We start from the raw sequence: 22,296 nt of genomic DNA, 5'->3' as shown, positions 1-22,296 counted from the left end.
AACACTTGATCATTATTTATAATACCTTACCCATCCCCCAACTCAACATTTTTATCTAATATTTTCTACCATCCTACTACCTAAAAAAGTATAAAGGTAAAAAAACAGCTCACTAAAATCCATTGACTAAAACAAATTAAATGTAAAGCCAATACTAAATTAACTATTTGTGTGTGACGTACTTTGACTGTAATTCTTTTGACTATAGGAGCATTTATGTGCTAAATAATATCAAGTAGTATGAATTCTATAATATTATAAAATCTTCATGTGAAAATTCACTATTTTTTTTAACAGCATTTGGCAATAGCCATGAAACCCACCGCGTATTGTTTTTGGATTTGAATAATTCATTTTATTTAGGCTTTTAGCTATTATCGATGTTGTATTCTGTGTTTAGTATATTGACTAACATATTAAATTAAAAATAAATCACAAATCAATGCGGCAAATTGTAATTTGGTTGGTTTGTTAGGAATCTTGAGATAGTTTGAATAGTTGTTTTTTATTCTTGTTTATATATGAAGAAGATAAAAGACTTGAAAATACACATTCCTTGGTTGCCGAGATTAGTTTGGTGAAGTTAGGAAAAGTGTGGGATTTGTTTGCCTAACATTTATTCAATCTGTACTTACGTGCTTCACGTGACTCATTAACAAATTACAATCCTTTCCTTTTTATGATATATAACGACAAACAAGTTTTATATCATTACTTACTAGTTACACCCTTTTTTCAAACCCTGTTATTTAACGTTAAATGTTACTTATATTATGTTACACCAATAATTCCAAAGTACTCTAGTTTGAACCTGAATCCTAGCATCTAATTTAGACATGTACCTTAAACCCTCTTATTTTGAGGAATTGTTTTCGGGTTTTACATTTTAATATTATTAAATAATATTTTATTAAAAAGGAAATAAATGCAGTTTATGTTTTTTCCCGGCCAACGAGCGATGACCACATCTCCGTCGCTCCACTAGCGGTCCTTCTTCACCCCTTGCAAATTTCGTATTACGTAAAGTTCCTGAATAACTTAATGAATTTGCTAATCTCAATTTTAAATTAAGCTAAAGTTCAACAGTAAAAAATTTAAGGTGATTAGGAAAATCCAACAAGAACAAGTATGTAATTTCTGTAAGAAAATATTTTTTTTCTATGAACCAAATATCTTACATATATAGGTAGTAAACCATCACAATGTTTAAGTTGAAACGACACGATATAGAACGTGAGTTGACGGTTAAACCATTTGATAACTAGTTTTATGCAGGTGGACGGACAGTTTAATGTCACAATATCATAAACATATTTCTTTGCATTCTAAATAATATTAGTATTTGCTTAAAATTACAGCACAACACATTTAACTTCTGAGTAAAAACTAACCAACTACATTAAAAGAACCACAACAATGAAAATGGTAACCGGTGAACTATCGAAATGTGAAAGCATATCGTATTTCTTAAAATAAAAATGTCAAGTAACACTCGTTTATTGTACGCCATATAATGGCACGCATGAAGTGCTACAAATATCTGGACCAACACATAAAAAAGAACATAAATATAAAAAGCCATGAAAAAGCATTAGGCAATATTAGACATAAAAAGATATTAACACTATTGTGTCAAACATAAGGGTCATCAATCATGACAACTACATATATATATATATATATATATATATATATATATATATATATGATACATTTTGGTATGCAAAAAAGATGTAACTTCAATAACAATAATATTAGTTTGATATGAGCAAGCTGAACATGAAGTTAAACGCTTTGTATTGGTATAACAAAAATAGAGTAAAGTGTTATTTTGTTTTTGTGGTTTGGTAAATATTGAGAATTTAATTCAAAAACTTAATTTTTTGCATATGGACCATCCACGTTTCTCAATTCTTGTTAATTACATCCAAATTACTAACCCTGTTAAATTGCATCGTTAAGTTAGGGGTAGACATCTCTTTTCACTTTCTTTATTATATGAATACAATGCCAAAATCGTCCCTAAAGTTTGGTCACATTTGCGAATTTCGTCCAAAAATGTTGTTTTTCGCAATTAGACCCTTGATGTTTCCCAACCGTTGCCAATTTCGTCCAAATTATTAACTCGGTCTAAATTCAACGTTAACTCAGGGGTGTTACTTTCTTTTTACATGTTTGTTTACATTATTATTATTATTATTATTATTATTATTATTATTATTATTATTATTATTATTATGATAAAACAATTCAACACAAACCACAGTTTCAGGATTAAGATACAATGCATTATTCTTGATAGCAAGTAGCCAGCTTGAACTTTTGCTCCATTTTCTCAAAGAAGCCCGTAGTTTAACTATCCACAGACTGATCAACCAAAAACCATGACCTCCAAATTATGACATTATTATACTTTACATTGCTCTGCATCAAGATAAACATTACATAACAATGATCATACTAAATATGGAATCAAATTCAAACAGAACAATAACAAAATTGAGATGAACACATACTTGATTTTGAGGGAATTGCATATGGACCTGCATGATCACCGATTGATTAACCAAAACAAATTCCCATTAATATGACAGTACAAAATTAACCAAAAATCTAGTTACATGAAAGTATTCATCAACGAAGTTCCAAGCTTGCCAATGAACTTATTCCTCACGAACCCCTACTATTTAGTTCCAGAGATTGCGACGATGAGTAGGAGTAGAAATCCAACAACAAAAGGCAAAATCTTCGTCTAGGCTCGAGAAGAAAGTCTCAGACTTAGCTCGTGGGTGACAACTGCAGGGATATCGTGTCTTTGTGATTTGGAAAAACCCTTCTCGTTCTCTTCTGTCACTTAAATCTTAAATAAGAAGAATGTGGGAGAATACAACAGATGTGAGAAACCGCCTCCCACATCCAACTACATCCAGGAATCCCTGTGACTATTGACAGGAGATCCTTCTATGCTTTCACCGATAATCACATCCAACTACATCCAGGAATCACATCTACCATATGTGGTTTCAGGACCAGGCGTGTAACCTCGATAGCATGTGCCTTGCCTCCTATTATGATTACTTAAAAAAAAAGTATACTCTTTTAATTTTTGGTGCACACTGAACTTTCAAAATCATCATAGACTTTTTTTATTTTTATCGGCGACAAAATAATAAATATAAAAAACCGACCACCCTACCTTACTTGAACTCTATCTTTCTTTGAAAAGCCATCCAGAATAATGTCCTCTTGATAGATGGACGCAAAAAAATACGGCCCGTCCATCTAAACAGCCAACGACAAATTTGTACCAAGAACGAGCAACGAGCAACTAAAAGAGACGTGATCATCATCCTCTTCAGTATTAGCAGAAAACATGCAATTTGGATCCAAACTTATAACCCCTCTCGACTTTAGATTACTAAGCTTTCTCCAAACAAAACAATTTGAGGTACCAGCTTTGCTTGTCAATGAAGATTCAATAAATGCTTGAAATACAAGAACATACAGAATTACAAATAATAGGTTTGTTAATCAAGATGGAAATCAAGAAATACTAAATACCAAGTACTAGAATCAATCATTTGATTAGTCTGTTACAAGTTATAATCGCGTTAGCTTCCCTTGGCATGAGATTACAAACACCTAATCTAAAACTAAAAGACAGCACACTCAAAAGTAAACTAATCTAGCATTACAAGAAACTTCCAGTTACTAAAAACCAAGTGTGGAAGCAACTACTGTCTACTCACCACTATTAACTACTTAAAATTCTTAACATAAATTAGGTGATAGATCCAACTTATCTAGGTTGATGGTAAGACCATCAAGTACCAACTTCTCGTCCTCGTGCTATGGCCCCTTCATATATAGCGATTGCTCGTTGCATCACATTTGCATCAGATAGCACTTTGCTTCTTGTAACTCCCCATGGATGGGTAGAAATGTAATTTTCAAAAGCCGAATCACCGGGTTTTGATACCGGATCCATCTTTTCAAATACCTTTGGTGCGACACGTGGATCATATCCAGCCGCAGCCATCAACAACAGCCCTATGTAATCAGCTTGAATCGCCATCCTACACATAACAAACACCTTTTTCCATCACATACATATATAATAATAATCAACACTTACCTTATAATACACGGTCTCATGAACTTATAACATACTTATGCGCGAAAAGAATTTCTTGTTGGTAAATAGGCGATGTCTCGACACGAAGTGGCATTCCAAACTTATGCATAATTAGCCGCATAGGTGCAAGCCAGAAGTGCATTGTAAAACACTCGGCATGATGTCTTTTCACAACATGTGCAACCTACAAACCATATATTCATGTGTTAACTAATAACAAACAAATAGTAACCTAATCTTAAAAATGGGGATGAAATCCGGTAAAATAAAATTAACATACTAAACATAATTACAGTTTTGAACTAGAGTAATTATGTTATAAAAAATAATACGGCATAACAATAATTACTCTAGTTCAAAAGTTATAGTGTAATAATAATGACTCTAATGTTAACGTAAGTACTCTATGTATTTGATCCAAACCCCTTAAAGATGTACATACCTCATTAGCAATAATGGTAGCAAGTTCTTCGTTGGTGCTAAACCGCTCTAACAAACCAGTAAACACGATAATCTTGCCACCAGGCAAGCAACACGCGTAATCGGCATCATCCTTGACCACCAAAACTTCCCAATTCAACCCCTCTAGATGTGAAAAAGGCAGCTTCACCCCATTAATTTCTCCATTCAAGCTTCTATTCAATGTTACAAGTATATCTTCTAAAACCATTTTGACCCGAACACTTTCCGGATCCGTAGCTAGCGCGATTCTGCCTTGAAACTGATCCTTCTTCTTCTGAAACTCGGACCACCCAACCGATTTCTCCTCGTTAACCGTCAGTAGAAGGAAATGATCCCTGTCCGTATACGTGCTAACATTCCAGTAATATAAAATTCCACCAATTACTAATACAGTTGGGACTAAAATGAGTTTGGATGGACGGTGGTTAGATGGCCTAAGCTTAACATGTAGGCGATCGACATGGTAACATCGATACCCATTTCCTATTGGATGTCGAAAATGTGAAGCAATTACCTGATGATTCCAAGTGGGTGATGTAAACTTACTGCCCAATTGGCTGTTCTGGTTGATGATGGAAGCTGGGGGTTTAGGAACAACGGCGGTGATTCTGGAACGAAGAGAAGCAGCTATATCAAACCCTAACCCTTTTGATCGTCTGTACCACAATGAGGCCATGTTTGAGCTTGCAGACAGAGAAAGAGAGTGTACACAGTACTAAAGGGGGATGGTATTTGTTAGACAACAAAAATATAAAAGAGAAAATTAATGTGGTTTTGAAAAAAATTTGAACTGGTTGAGCGCCTATGGTTTTAAAAAAGAACCATTTGAGTCTCTGTCGTTACTTAACTGTGTTAGTTTCAGGGGTAGGTTCGACATTTTACTTCTATATATATACCTTATCACTTTGATTACTTGAACTTTATAATTGGTCACGTTGAGTCTCCTTCACCCTTTACAAAAACAAATGAACTAAACTAATTTTTTTAACAAAAAGAAACAAACCAAACCATGTTTTCATAAAAAATTAACGAACCGAACTACTTTTTATCAAAACAAACAGAATCACTTTTTTTAAGTAGTTCATTTCGTTTAACAAAAATAAACGAACCGAACTACTTTTCTTTAACAAAAATAAACGAACCGAACTTATTTTTTATCAAAAATAAATGAATCAAACTGCCTTTCTAACAAAAATAAACGAACTGAACTTACTTTTTAACAAAAATAAACATGCCAAACTTATCTTTTAACAAAAATAACTACTTTTTTTTACTAAACAAACTGAACCACTTTTTTTAACAAGCAGCTTAGTTCATTTAGTTTAACAAAACTAAACAAATCCAACTACATTTTAACACCAAAAAAAAAACTAATGAAACGTATTTTTAACAAAAGTAAACAAATTAAACAACTTTTTTTAACAAAAATAAACTAACCGAACTATTTTTTTGACAAAAATAAACTAACCATACTACTTTGTTAACAAAAATAAATACCGAAATACTTTTCTTTAATAATAAATAAACAAAACGACTACTTTTTTTTTTACTAAACTAAACAAACCGAACAATTTTTTTAACAAAAACAAGCGTATCGAACTACTTTTTTTTTAAATAAGTGAACCAAACTTATTTTTAACAAAAAAAAAAAAGAAACAAACTAATTTTTTTAACAAAAAAAAAACCCAAACTTTTTTAAACAAAAATAAGTTAGCCGAACTTATTTTTAACAAAAATATCGTCGTAACTTGCGTTAAGGTGGAGTTCGATTCGATTACTTATTTTAGAAGTAGTTACGTTCGTTTAGTTTAGTAAAAAAGTAGTTTGGTTCGTTTATTTTTGATAAAAAGATATTTCGGTTCGTTTATTTTTGTTAAAAACAATATTCTGGTTCGTTTATTTTTGTTAAAAAACAATTCGCTTCATTTATTTTTGTTAAAAAAATAGTTCGATTTGTATTTTTTGTTAAAAAAAGTTTGGTTCGTTTATTTATGTTAAAAAAATTAGTTTGGTTCGTTTATTTTTGTTAAACAAAGTTTGGTTCGTTTATTTATGTTAAAAAAATAGTTCGATTCGTTTATTTTTGTTAAAAAAAAGTTCGGTTCTTTTATTTTTGCTAAAAAAAAGTTAGGTTCATTTATTTTTGGTTGATTATGGTTCGGTTGGTTTATTATGAATTGATTGATTATAGTTTGATGGTTAATTCTTTAATTTGGGTGAAATTTTTAAAGAGGGACTACATGCCTACATCCAAGCCTAGATCCTTCAACGTCTTCATCTGCACAAGTAATATTTGTCACCTAAAAGCTATAATAATTAATCATGTTAAGATATTAATAATTAATGAGTTGGTTGTCAATAACTTTATCAGTGAGGGCACCAATTAGTTGCAGATGGATAAGAATCTTGATTGATAAAAATAATTGGGGTAGGAATATATATCAGCATTCTGATAAAAGCTATGAGTTAGATACTATGTCAATGACTAAATGTTAAGATCAAAGATATAGAAATTGGATTGTATGGTAGTCAAAGTATAACAACAAAAAGTATAGATGATAAAATATTACTTTATTAACAAAAATAAAATACCGAAATACTTTTTTTTAATAATAATTAAACAAAACTCACTACTTTTTTTTACTAAACTAAATGAACCGAACAATTTTTTTTAACAAAAACAAGCGTATCGAACTACTTTTTTTTTTTAAATAAGCGAACCAAACTTATTTTTAACAACAAAAAAAAAAAACCAAAACAAACTAATTTTTTTAACAAAAAAAAATAATAATAATCCAAACTTTTTTAAACAAAAATAAGCTACCCGAACTTATTTTTAACAAAAATATCGTCATAACTTGCGGTAAGGTGGAGTTTGATTCGATTACTTATTTTAGAAGTAGTTATGTTCGTTTAGTTTAGTAAAAAAAAAATACTTTTAGTTTGTTTATTTTTGTTAAAAAAGGTATTCTGGTTTGTTTATTTTTGTTAAAAAGCAATTCGGTTCATTTATTTTTGTAAAAAAAAATAGTTCGGTTTGTATTTTTTGTAAAAAAATTTTGGTTCGTTTATTTATGTTAAAAAAATTAGTTCGGTTAATTTATTTTTGTTAAAAAAAATAGTTCGTTTGTATTTTTTGTTAAACAAAGTTTGGTTTGTTTATTTATGTTAAAAAAAATTAGTTCGGTTCGTTTATTTTGGTTAAAAAAAAGTTCGGTTCTATTATTTTTGTTAAAAAAAAGTTCGGTTCATTTATTTTTTGCTGATTATGGTTTGGTTTGTTGATTATGTCTTGATTGATTATAGTTTGGTGGTTAATTATTTAATTTGGAGGAAATTTTTTAAAGAGGGAATAAAACTGAGCAATCACTTAACCACAAGGACTCATACGAATCATAAAAAAGGGTAAACTAGTAATTCTACATTTATAGGGACTCAAATTATCCGTTTCTGAAACCACATGGACTCAACCGGTTTAATTTGTTTTTGGGGACTCATTGTGTCTCCGTCCTAAATCAACAGTGACGCAAATAGTAATTTTCTCAATATAAGAATATACTGTGGATGTCATTTACTGCTTTAATTTTGAGACATCTTTAATTATGCCACATTTACTGCTTGCTCATGGCTACTCATGCATCTCTTCTAAGCGTCTTTCAGAACCCGAGTCTTGAGCTGTGGCTATTATCGGTTGTGTATAATTAATGCAGGGCCGGCCTGTCTGAAAATAGAAGCATTTGCCTATACAGTGATAGTATCAACCTTTGAGATTCCATATATCCTATCTAGCTCCAATTCCTTTAAATGGACTCACTGATCAAACCTTCTGTTTGAGCCTGATATTACAACGAAAAGTAAATAAAAAATTATTAGTAGCCATGAAAGAAAATAAAGTCACAACTGCATATAATAAGAGTGAGCTAAACTGCTAAAGTAGAGGCACCTTCTTTGCAACTAATTCTTCCATTACGTACGCTATGTAGCTGTTTGTCCAACATATTTTCTCTTAGCTGCAAGTAATTATGAAGCACATTTACATGGTAAAGATAGCTTACTAAAATGATATATGCTTTCTACACTTAACATGATAACACAACCAGAGAGGGGTGTGTGTGTGGCGGTGGGTTGGGTGGGGGGGGGGGGTATTGCAAGTTGAGAGCAAGACTCCTTAATATATACCAAAATAAACGTGTTCGATCATCAACTAATCACTAAATAAATAAATAGTAACTAATTATTCATGCAGTAGAGCATCAGTTGCATATACATACTATGTCAATGACTAAATGTTAAGATCAAGATATAGAAATTGGATTGTATAGTAGTCAAAAGTATAACAACAAAAAGTATAGATGATAAAATATTTATGAATACAATCTATCTTTTTATTCTTATAAAAAGATATTCACTATATTTAGTATTGTCAATGTAAACCGTAGAGAACATTAGAACTGAACAGGGAGCTTATACCCAGTGAGTCCACACCATCAGCGATATTCCTGAATAACAGTCTAAAAGTCCGGTCACTATTCACAAAACATAGTACATAACTTAATTAAAACATCTGATTTATCACCTCGTTTACGGTTGAATGTAATTAGAGTTGTTGCAGGTACTACTGAAGAAGAAATTTGTAACATGTGAGAACAAATGTAGACTGATTGTGGATGGTATTAATAAAAACATATAACGAAATCAGTAAAATCATAAAACTTTTAATAAAAGAAGATTACCTTTTCAAAATTCAAACTTGATCCAAACATCCTTCACGCTTCTGAATCCACAAAGTCTAAATACCACACATACTTTCAGGACCTGAAAGCAAATCTGAAAAATATGTATAGTAAGTCCTCTAAAACTGGCAAATATAATAGCTATGTTTGACGGCCACTTTTATGATGCAAGTATGATAAAACAATTCAACACAACCCACATATTCAGGATTAAGATACAATGCATAATTCTTGATAGCAAGTAGCCAGCTTGAACTTTTGCTCCATTTTCTCAAAGAAGCCCATAGTTTAGAGTAGTACCATACATACATTCCGGTGATCAGTCTGTTATTACGAAATGGACCTATATGATCATCGATTGATTAACCAAAACAAATTCCCATTAATATGACAGTATAAAATTAACCAAAAATCTAGTTACATAAAAGTATTCATTGATGAAGTTCCAAGCTTGTCAATGAACTTACTCCTCACGAATCCCTAATATTTAGGTTTAGAGATGGTGATGAGTATGAGTAAGAGTAGAAATCCAACAACAAAAGGCAAAATCTTCATTGATATTTATATCAATGAACTTGTGGGTGACCAGTGTAGGGATATCACGTCTTTGTGATTTAAAAAACCCTTCTCGCTCTCTTCTGTCACTTAAATCTTAAATAAAAAGAACGTGGGAGAATACAACGGATGGGAGAAACCGCCTCTAACTTCTAATTCTAGAAGCTTTGCAAGGACTCTGAATGGTCTAGATTTCTTCTTAGCTTCATCTAACGGTCTAAATTAATCATAATAGCAGTTTTTTCATGAGGAACAATATATTATATAATTATTTAGTTACTATCAACATGATATAAATATTGAATAGGAACTTTTTTTTAGCAATAATGTATTATTAATGTGTTTTTTCGTCGTTTTTTTCCGGAATGAGAATGACAGAGAAAACGCTTGAGTTTTTAATTTTTTTTTGTTTTTTATTTCTATTTTGATTATGAATTTTTTTATAAATTTTTTGTTGAGGGGTTTTTTGTGTGGCCGCAAATCCTTCTCACATTTTTTATTTTTTATTCCTTTGTATTCTAACCTTTCTCTCTATATATACCCTTCTATTATGTTTATATATCATTTTAAAGTATAAGGATAAATTAATTATTAATTAATAAAAATAAATAAATACCTAACAACATCCATCAAACGATCATATCTACACCCCCCCCTCGAAATTTGAACTCTTCGAGTCCTTGTGCTTTACCAGCGGTTATCAAGTTGAGTCCCTCCGTCTTTTTTCGTTTAAAGGAGCGAAGTCGCCTTTTTCACCCTTATATTTTCAATCGACCTTCAAACCGTTGTTCCCGGCTCAACCCAACACAGGTTAGACTCTTTTCACCCTCTTGACCTCTTCTAGTTCCGCCCATGCATAAAACTATGGTTACAACTTACAATATGAAAACGTACACTTACGCTACCCTTCCGAACTTGTAATTTTATATGGTTGATGGCACCGCTAGATTATATAGGAAGCGCCTCTACCCGTAATCTATATAAAAACTTTTCAGTTGGTCCCTAGGTTATGTAAAGTCCTATTTTTTGTCATATGTTTTATTTTATTTAGTAAAATGGATACACCTTATCAAATAACATTGTAATAATTAACAAAAACATCAATTGTGTATCTGCTGGAAAAGAGAAAGCAAAGCCTCATGGAGGAAACAATTAAAAATAGAGCAGGGATAAATTAATTAATAAAAATAAATACATACCTAACCACATCAAGCGATCATATCTATACCCCCTCCCTCGAAATTTGTCTTTTGTTTGTAACGGTAATATTGCCGCCTCTACCGTCCATCTGGTGATTTGGTTCAACCCAAGCTAAAGTGCATTTGCATATTAGGTGTGACATGATAACGTTGTGTTTTTATATACAGTGGGTAATAGATTTAAGTGGCTATTCCTATATGAATAGTATGAAAATAGATATCAATCGGTTAAGTGAAATTTTGCTGTGTCACAATACTTGTTCCCTGTTGACTGCTAGTTTGTTTTGGTGGAATTTCAGCTCATAAGTAGAGGTTTTTACAATGATCATGATAACCGCAACACGAGTAACCTTTGATTCTTTCGTTTGATTTAACTCTGGATCGTTTTAAACTACCGTCTTTAGATGTAGAATGATAAAAAATAAAAAATAAACTTTTTTGCTTTAAGATTCAAATTTATGCATTGATCGGGTTGCTGTATTCATGTTAAATTGTTTGACTTGTGGTGGAACAGGACAATGGCATCTCACATTGATGGTTATCCCCGTATGGGCCCCGAGAGAGAGAGCTGAAATTTGCTCTTCAATCTTTCTGGGATGGCAAGAGCTGTGCTGAGGATTTGCAGAAGGTGGCTGCTGCTCATTCTAGATCATATCATCGTACTCAGTATATCCCACCAATAGCAATGCTATGGTAGGGTCTGAGGAGGGTAAGATGTAGACAGCCTTACCTCTATCCCATAGGGATAGAGAGGCTCATTCTAGATCATCCATCTGCTCTTCAATCTTTTTCCAGATCATCCATATGGAAAAAGATGTCTGATGCTGGCATCAAATACATCCCTAGCAACACCTTCTCATACTACGAGCAAGTTCTTGACAACACTACCATGCTTGGTGCTGTTCCTTCAAGATACAACGGAGTAGCTCAGCACAGGTGCTGTTTTGAAACTACTATTTTATTTTAATAATGTATCATGTTTTTTTTTAAGTAATTTATTATGCATTTATAGAATGGCCGACCTTGGTGATGACTACTTGAACTCGATTTTCGTGAACTTGGGCATGGATAACTCGGCTGTTGTTAAAGCTCATAATGTTAGGTTTAGAGAGGTTGTATCAAGCGCAGGTTTTATGAGGATATACAACGTGTCAGGGCCGCCATCAGTTTGAAATTTCACTCTATTTAATACCCGACCAGTTTTTGCTATGCCTGAAGCACATATGCATTGGATTCGGGGGGTTCGAGAGATCACTGATAGAAGCCGGACAGGCATGAGATTAGGATCGACCCGGCTAGGTTCGGTCACCACCATATCGGGATCCACGGAACCCTGCTTTTTGTGAAGGTTGATCTTGGCCGCGTTTTCATTTGTAACCTCTCCACCAGTGGACTTGAAGGCCCCATTCCCCTATCAGCCCTTGATCGCTACCGCCATCCATGGGTTCTTTCCACCGACCCGGGGTTGGTGTCTTACAGTGCGTCTTTCACCCCCTTCCCCCAACACCCGAAACAGACTAGGTATAGAATGATCCACTTTAGTGAGGAGCAGGTTGATACATTCCAGGCTGTTTAGGCACATGTTGAGATCTCTCTCCTTTGGAGATGAAACACCGTCACCGCTTAGTTATCCCGAGTTACATCCATCCCTATACGATGGTCCTTTCATTCAGGCAGGCCATACCAGCGCCGGTTCATACCAATATCCCTGATGAGATAATTATGGCTGACGTGGATGTTGCAGGCGTTTTCCCGTTACCCAAAGAAGAAGAAGCCGTAGGTGTTCCAATACAATATGGATCTCAACTCTACAGGAACATTGAAGATCATGCGATTCCTTAGGAAACGGGGGCGCGCATTGTCTGTGGTTGGTTTCTTCAGAGAATTTTAAGAGTGCAACTCTTGTGTTTTGATCCCCATTCATCAAGATACAGTTTCCAGTCATTGTTACCCAATGCATATATTCCAGATGGAACGTTTCGGTTCCAAGATTTCTCCCTCTCCACTTTTAGAAGGAATGCTAATTTCACCGGCTCTCGACCCGCAACAACTGGCGTTTCTTGTGTTTCACTTCAACTTGGACGCCAATGCATGGCTTGTGCATCAAGACTTCATGGACCGGGAAGGTGGAAGATCTCTTGGCGCCACGTTCAGCTCGCCCTTCCTGCTTCCAAGGTAGGTGAAATTTGTGTGTGAATATTTGATGAATGATGGCACTCTTAAAATTCTCATCAAATATATATATATATATATATATATATATATATATATATATAAATATATATATATATATATATATATATTCGCACATGTCTATATAATTTAAATAAAAGTTTCACACAAATCGGGTTTTAAAAATGGTTTTCACCAACAACCAAACCACACACGAAAGACAAGTGTACCTATCGTTTGTAGCAAAGTTTCAGTAAGAACCGAGTGTCAATCCATGGACACGGCTAACTTTTGATACTAAATCTTTGTAATTAATTTAACCGAACAAGCAATCTAATTAGATTTTTACATTACTAAATTAACATATAACAATAACAAGGCAAATAAAATATGACTAACAACCAATCCAAACAAAACTATTTAGACTATGCATAGAGATGTTCAACGAAACCGGTTCCTGGAACCGAACCGGTGGACCCGAACCGGTTCCTACCCATTTTTTGTAGGAACCGGACCCTTTCTGATTCAACCCGATGATCTGTGACCGGTTCTTGCATTTCTGAGTGGGGGCGGGTAGGAACCGGAACCGAACCGGAACTGGTTCTGGAACCGAACCATCCGGAACCGGTTCCTAACCGGTTCTAGGCTTTGGATCGAATATAGCCGTTGGAAATCGTTTTTTTGGCCGTTTTTTGACCGTTGGGGTCAAAAATAGCCGTTTTTTGGCTCCTCCAAGCACCCCACTACTAGTATAAATAGGTATTTGGTGTCATAGGTTCATCACAACACTCAAAACGCAAACCTGAACGCAAAAAAATACAAAAAAACGCTATTACAACGTTTTGAGTTCTCTAATCTCTTGTTTTCTCTTCTTCTATATTCATATTTGTTGTTATGGCTGTCTCACAATCATCGGTTGGTCAAGGTTCCAACGCCGAACCAAGTTTCGTTCGTATTGTACCTCATAATCGTAATTAAGAGATTTGGTGCAATTTGGATTTGGTTGAATTGAGTGATGACCATTCATTGAAGGCTCGGTGCAAGTTTTTTGTGGGATTTATTTAAACCCACTTTCGAATTCAAATTTGAAGAAACACATCGAAAAACCGTATTGCAAGGCGTTGAAAAAGAACGTCGATTCGCAACAAACGCAAATGGATAGTGAAGGCGGAATATTTACATACCAAATTGATCGAGTTCAAGATCGTATGGCGAAGTTTGTGATTCAAGAAGCTTTGCCGTTTAGCCACTTCGACAACCCTCGCTTAACCGCCATGATTCGAGATACGCTTCAACCACAATACACTCACGTAAGTCGTCATACTCTTAAACGTTATTGTTTAAAATTGTGGAAGAAGGCCAAAGAGGTACTAATTGCAAATTTTGAAAATATAAATACGGGAATAAACTTAACTAGTGATGTTTGGTCGGCTCCACATGGTCTACCCGAATCTTATCTTTGTGTCACCGCTCATTGGGTAGACCCGTTATCGTGGGAAATGATGAAACGCACCATTGCTTTCGAACTCTTTGAGTATCCACATACGGGAGATAATTTGTTTGAAATTTTAGATTATGTTATAAAAACTTATAAACTAGAAAATAAAATATTTTCAATGGCATTTGATAACGCGTCGAATAATACATCGGCGGTTGATAAATTAAAATTAAAATATACGCCAATTTGCAATGGTGTATTTTTTCACTCAAGGTGTGTTGCACATATCATTAATTTAATCGTGCAAGACGGACTTGCTTCGGATGAGGTTACATCGGTTATAAACGATTTTAGACTAATGATACATGAAGTTTTTAAGAAAAGTAAAAAAAGACAAATGGAATATAGAAAATTTTGTAAAGATACGGGAAGAAAAGCTTTGGGAGCTAATTGGGATGTACCTTATCGATGGAATTCCACTTGCATAATGTTTCAAAGTGCTTTGAAACAAAGAGAAACTTTACAAATGTTTCATTCTAGTCTTGTCGAGAATGATTTGGCAATCCCCTTTTCAAATGAGAAATGGGAAATTATCAATGACTTATCGACTTTTCTTGAAGTTTTTAAAACATCAACTACGAAACTATCGGGAACGTATTATCCGACAAGTCCCTTGGTTCTTTCGGAGTTATTTTTAATCGTTAACAATCTTAAAGAATATGAAAATAAAAGTCCAATGTTTTCAAACATCATATTACCAATGAAGTTTAAATTAAAAAAATACTTTCTTGAATTGCCACCGGTTTTTACTTGCGCCGCCGCTTTAAACCCAATGTTAAATGTTACGGGGGTTGAATGTGTGATAGACGAAAATGATTTTAACTTGAATTTTAAATTTATGTATGACTTTTATTTAAATAAATATGGGTCAACCATACACATGCCTATGCCGGGGGGTCTTCATCAAGTTCAAGTGCTACTAGAGTACGAGATCCCATGATTAGCCTTATGAACACCGTTCGCAACGTAACGGCTAAAAAACAAAGGGGTAACACCCCTTCAAGCGAACTAGGAAGGTATAGTGCAAATGATTACTCTACCGGTTTATCCGAAGAGGAATATGGCACTTTTGATGTTTTGGCTTGGTGGAAGGTAAAGGAAACCGAGTTTCCGATTCTTGCCACCATGGCCCGTGATTTACTAACCGTCCAAGCTTCTACGGTAGCTTCGGAATCCGCTTTTTCTCTTAGTGGCAGGGTAATATCGGTGAGAAGAACAAGACTAAATTCGGAGTCGGTGGAGATGTGCATTTGCTTAAAGGATCACTTGGACTCAATCGATCGTATTCAACACGTAACCACTCTCGAAGATGAAACACCACTTGATGTTCGAGTGCACGACGAACAAGAAGGCATTTCTACAAGTAATTCCGAGGAAGAAGTCGCCGCTCAATAATTACGATGAACAAGAAGACTTTTCTAGAAATAATATGTCACAACTTTATATTTATAAGTTTAATGTTTTGTTAGTTTGTTTTTGAAGATTTTAAAACATGTAACCTTTTTTTTTTGAACTTCTTAAAGTAAATAAAATGAATTTTATGTTAATTGTTTTGTTTATTTTTCATGCTATACAAATACGAATCGTAGTTTAGAATCCAAATCGCAAACGAAAAACGAAAAAAAAAAAAACTAAATGCACTTGTATTGCAAATCCAATGAACAAGTTTACATTGTACGGTTACATATTTAACTGATGATGTTCCAACTGATGAAACTCTGCAACTGATGTGTCACTGATTCATATTTTGCATCAGTGACAACAAACTCTGCAACTGATGAATGTTCCCACTGATGAGTATTCCTCATCAGTGGCAACCTTCAGTAGTTGTCATCAGTGGCAGCTTTCCCACTGATTCAACTGATGACTGTTCCCACTGATGAGTATTTCTCATCAGTGGCAGCTTTCCCACTGATGAGTATTGGCAGTCTTCAGTAGTTGTGATCAGTGGCAACCTTCAGTAGTTGTCATCAGTGGCAACCTTCAGTAGTTATCATCAGTGGCAACCTTCAGTAGTTGTCAACTTGTCATCAGTGGCAACCTTCAGTAGTTGTCTTTAGTGGCAACCTTCAGTAGTTGTCTTCAGTGGCAACCTTCAGTAGTTGTCTTCAGTGGCAAACATCTTCAGTAGTTGTCTTTTCTTCATCAGTTAATTGTTTATTTTTATGTTAATTGTTTTTTTTATTTTTCATCTTATACAAATACGAATCGTAGTTTAGAATCCAAATCGCAAACGAAAAACGAAAAAAAAAAAAAAATTTTACACTGTAACCGGTTGGAACCGGTTACGGTACAGGAACCGGGTTAGGAACCGGTAAGAACCGGTTAGATAGGTTAGGGGTCCGAGGGTGGGAGAACCGGTTCGGTTCCCTAACCGGTTCGAGCCTGGAACCGGTTTAAAAGGGGGTTTTGAATACAGGAACCGGTTAGGAACCGGTTCCGGTTCCTAGTCCCAAACCGTTTTGAACATGCCTAACTATGCATCTACTTAAACTTAGTGACAAAATGGCAATGATAATGGCAAACATCATAAATCAAGCATCAATATCAAATTCCAATCAAGGCAACCTAATACTAACAACAAACATTATGATGGGTATTTATCAAGTTAATAACCATAGATTAGCAAGTTTGTCAAAACTACCTAATCTCATAATTAAAGGAAAGCTAGCATGAAAACAGTTAACTAACCACCTAAAATCATGTAAAATGGACAAGTTCAAGAACACTAGTTAAACACATGAATCTTTTAATTAGCAAAATACGAACTAAGGATTATGGCCTTAATCAGCAAACATCAACCAACTCAAAGAATCATGTTATCACCATACAATTTTCCAATATCAAGTGATACGTTGAATTCATACTTGTTAAAATTCATAACCAAGTTAATTTTCACTAGTCATTCCTAACTTAGTGATATAAACAAAGTATGCATACACAAACTAAGTCCATAAACAAATACTCAACACATAGTTTTCCAACATATTATGGTTACGCATCTATCAAACTAACAAGACTAGGAATTAAAACAAGCATTCAACCATTAAACTCTATTCAAGAACATGTCATAAACTTGAAGAACACCAACTTGCCAAAATCATGCATAGATAAATATCACATAAGCAAAAGTTTCAACATAATCTAAGTAACAAGAGTATTTAGCCCATAAAGCTTTATACAACAATCAAAATCAAAGTAATCTTACAAATCATTGTCAAGAACAAAAGATTGCAAACTAAGATGAATGATGATTGCTACTTGAAAGGATGATCACACAAAGATGGAAGTCTTGAATTCTCTCTAACACACACACAATAATTTTCCAGCAAATTCAGAGAATTCTCCTAAGGCTCCACAATTGAAATGAAGATAATGGAGGTGTATTTATGCTTTCTGGACGTCTAGCACGGGCAGGTGCACGGGCTTGCACGGCCGTGCCTAATTGTGGAAAGTCAACACCTTGCTTTAATCTGACCAAAAAGTCAGGTTTCTCTGTTCTGGCACGGGCTGGCATGGGCGTGCTATTTTGAATTTTCTCTGCAATAGGTCCTGCACTAACTTACACTGGTGAAATTCCCGGGTTGCACGGCCCTGCATGGGCTGGCATGGGCATGCAAGGCTGGAAGAATGCCGTATTTTGTCCCCAAAACTCCTTCTTTTCATGTTTTCTTTGTCGAGCGGGCGCCCGGACTTGCAAATTCACAAATAACTCAAATATGTACCTAAAACAATGAATTAGTATGGAGTTCGACATAAATATGAGGATAATTTAATGCAATAAGATGTACAATTTGTGTTACATCAAACATCCCCACACTTGAACTTTGCTTGTTCTCAACCTGTAACATCCAACTTTTGTTAAATAATAAATGACGGAAAGTTTTGTTATTAACTGTGTGTCGTTAAGTTAGTCGTGTGTTCAGTTTTTGGATAATACTTGGATTTGGAATTGTGAGTGGGTTGTGGGGCCATGCCCCCCTATATAAGCCTAACCCCTCCACCCTTTCATCGTTTTGTTACCTTTCACCACACACACTCAAGAACACACTTTCTCTCTACATTCCGGATCCAAATTCATGTAAAAAAAGAAGAGAGAATGAAGAATCTCGTGTGTAGACATCATCAAGTAGCAAGAATCACGTCCAGATCTACGTATTGTCCGGATCTGAACTTGAACCCGAAGCAAATGGTAGGTTTCAGTTTAAATGGTTAAGTTTTGTGGTTAGAATCGGCATGCAAACAAATATAATGGTAGATCGGGTTGTAAAATGTGAGAAAAATATAAACTTGGTAAGTTATAACCTCTTGGGTGCATTTTAAGGTAAAAAGGTGGCGTTTGGACTATGAGAGATATGGGTTCAGGATCAGGTGCATGGGGTCAGAATGTGTCGAAAGTTGAGAAAGAGTAAAAATCAGGTCCTGAGAAAGAGCCACGAAGTAAAATGGCTTTAAAATGGTAAAACCGAAGAAAGGAAGGAATTTCGCTTCGCTCATCCATGAGAAGCGAAACAGGCATTTCGCTTCGCTCATCCATGAGAAGCGAAATACATATTTCGCTTCGCTCAGCCATGAGAAGCGAAACAGGTTTCGCTTCGCTCATCCATGAGAAGCGAAACAGGTATTTCGCTTCGCTCAGCCGTGAGAAGCGAAAAGGTTATGCGAAGTGAAATTCTATGCGAAACTCCTCCCATGCGAAATTGTTCAAGTTATTAAAATGTGACCCGATTCATTTTCTGATGCGTTTTTGTTAGAGGACCTATACCTCTGGTCCCTTGCCACCCTCGCCAGCACTTTGGGGGTGTACACGGATGAGGAAATAGAAACGGAGCTGTTTGATGGCCTGCATGAGTTTCCGAGCACCGAGGTGAGACATGAGTTCTGGAGTCGGGTTACTGGTTTGCAGCATGATGGCCAGCTGCGCCTTCATGGTCCTACGGCGCTTCTTCGAGTCATCCTGCGGGCGAGCATCCACCGCCCTTTGATGTGCAGTTTTCCCAGCACGGCTTGTTCGTTGACCCTCTTCCGAGCCCCCTCGTGCAGCCAGGCCAGTTCACGGTTCGCGACCCCTATACCATGGCAGATCCTTACGGCTCCGACTTCTTCGCGAACCAGGATGCGGGTCCGTCTGGTTTGGTGTTTGATAATCTGGGTGATGATTAGCATTTTATTTCAGTTGTCGTTATGTTAGACTTTTGTGACTTTTATTTCTATTTGGTATTTGTAGACTTTTGTTTCGTGTGAATGATGATGTGTAATGGATTGTGTTTTTCATTTTGTTGTCTTGTTGTAGTTTTGTTTTGTATTGTTTTATCCTTGTAGGTGGATTTATTTGCACAGTTAGCGTTGCCGGGTCTTCACTGTTGACCCTCCTGGGTCTCTTGTCTGGTAGCCTTGCGGGAGGGGGGGGGGGGTTCTGTTCTCTCTTGTGCATTAACTTTTATAGTTTTTTGTTGTGCAACGAGGGCGTTGTACAATTCAAGTGTGGGTAGGGAATTTTGTGAACTTTGTTTGTCCAAATTCAAAATTTTTTGCAAAACTCCTAAGAAAATTTTTATAGCAAATAATAACCACTAAGCAATTTTAATTCAACTTTAATTGTTTTAACAAAGCACAAATCTTTAAGACATTCAAACCAAAAATCTTTAAAAGTCATACCTTTAAGCATGACAAACAGATTCACATTCTTACCTTGCAAAAGTTACCCATTCCGCCCGTTTTCATGAGTTGGCCTCATCATTATTTTTTCTCATGTTTTTGTGGGTAATTGAGTGAGCCGGGTGATTATTATAAGGTAGAACTTGTTTTTGGGATTGCATTTCAAAACCGGCATAAACCATTGAGGAATTTAGGATAAACCCCATGTCTAGCCGTTTTTTTTCACTTATATTTTCCTTACCCACATTATCCGCTTAGTAGCCCATGGGCTTTTTCCCGTGTTTTTATATTTCGCCCTATTTATATCGCCAGTTAGCCATATATAGCCTTTTATTTTCACCCATTTTTTTGTTAGAAATCCGGTTCGGCTAACTTAGTTAGTTTATTTTTATATTTCATTTATGTTGTATTTTATTCACTTGGGAACTTTAGAAGTACAATGCTATCTCCCAAAGTGAAAAGTTTGTATGTAAAGTTTAGAAGTTTGGAAAAAAAAAATCCTTATAAGAAAAGAAGAGAAAAATACGAAGTTAGTTCATCATATATTAGGTGAAACGTGATTTCAAAGAGAAATTTTGGTTTGTTAGCTCTCGGCCTGTTTTAAACCATTTGGTTTAGTTAGTTAGAGTTTGTTTTATAACTAACTTAGTTCCGGATTTTTTAGCCGTTTAGCCACTTTTCCTAAAAATTCCTCACCCTAACCCTAAGCCAAATTACAACCCCCAAGTACTCGTGTTTTATGTCATGTATGTGTCGGTTTGATTTGACCCTTAAACAAGCCTATGCCTTGCTTAGTCTGGTCTTGGCATCGAGTGTTCTCAACATGCACTATTACACGCATGATCACTAAATATAGCCGAGTCTACGAGTGAACATTGTGAGGTTTGCAAGGTGGGAATGTGATGACAAGTTGTAATGTTCTCTAGATTATGTCTTCATTCTTATTAGTCGTGTGTGGGGACATATACAATGCTTGCTTGATCTATTAAAGATTTGAATGATTATTGCTTGCAGGTTATTATTGTTATTTTGGAGTTTGTTTCATTTGCTTGAGGACAAGCAAAGTTCAAGTGTGGGGATGTTTGATGTAACACAAAGTGTATATCTTATTGCATTAAATTATCCTCATATTTATGTCGAACTCCATGCAAATTCATTGTTTTAGGTACTTATTTGAGTTATTTGTGAATTGCAGGTCCGGGCGCCCGCCCGACAAAGAAAACATGAAAAGAGGGCGTTTTGGGGACAAAATACAACATTATGCCAGCCTTGCACGCCCATGCCAGCCTGTGCAGGGCCGTGCAACCCGGGAATTTCACCTGTTGCCGAGAAAATTCAAAATATCACGCCCATGCCAGCCTGTGCCAGCCCGTGCCAGAACAGAGAAACCTGACTTTTTGGTCAGATTAAAGCAAGGGGTTGACTTTTCCACAATTAGGTACGGTCGTCCAAGCCCGTGCACCAGCCCGTGCCAGACGTCCGGAAAGCATAAATACACCTCCATTATCTTCATTTCAAGTGTGGAGCCTCAGGGGAATTCTCTGAATTTGCTGGAAAATTATTGTGTGTGTGTTAGAGAGAATTCAAGGCTTCCATCTTTGTGTGATCATCCTTTCAAGCAGCAATCATCATTCATCTTAGTTTGCAATCTTTTTTTCTTGACAATGATTTGTAAGATTACTTTGATTTTGATTGTTGTATCAAGCTTTATGGGCTACTCTTGTTACTTAGATTATGTTGAAACTTTTGCTTATGTGATATTTATCTATGCATGATTTTGGCAAGTTGGTGTACTTCAAGTTTATGACATGTTCTTGAATAGAGTTTAATGGTTGAATGCTTGTTTTAATTCCTAGTCTTGTTAGTTTGATAGATGCTTAGCCA

At 35.2% G+C, this 22,296-nt stretch overlaps 2 protein-coding genes across 2 annotated transcripts in view; one reads left to right on the top strand and one right to left on the bottom strand.

The window, feature by feature from the left end:
* The window catches only part of LOC143539982 (aquaporin PIP2-1-like), a 179,774-nt gene that overhangs the window by 38,402 nt on the left and 119,076 nt on the right, over window positions 1-22,296 (top strand). The window lies entirely within an intron of this gene.
* Window positions 3,283-5,273, bottom strand: LOC143539936 (mitochondrial metalloendopeptidase OMA1-like). The gene is made up of 5 exons (XM_077033121.1): window positions 4,578-5,273; window positions 4,207-4,319; window positions 4,107-4,130; window positions 3,832-4,076; window positions 3,283-3,485 (listed from the first exon to the last, which is right to left on the bottom strand). The coding sequence occupies exons 1-5, from the start codon at window positions 5,271-5,273 to the stop codon at window positions 3,283-3,285; spliced, it is 1,281 nt and encodes a 426-aa protein (XP_076889236.1).

Source organism: Bidens hawaiensis, unplaced genomic scaffold, assembly GCF_021521415.1.
Source record: "Bidens hawaiensis isolate Kalapana, Puna unplaced genomic scaffold, B.hawaiensis_p1.1 tig00012097_1, whole genome shotgun sequence".
In the NCBI taxonomy this organism is placed as follows: domain Eukaryota; kingdom Viridiplantae; phylum Streptophyta; class Magnoliopsida; order Asterales; family Asteraceae; genus Bidens; species Bidens hawaiensis.
The sequence above is the reverse complement of the archived record's forward strand: the minus strand, read 5'-3'. Positions and strand labels throughout refer to the sequence as shown.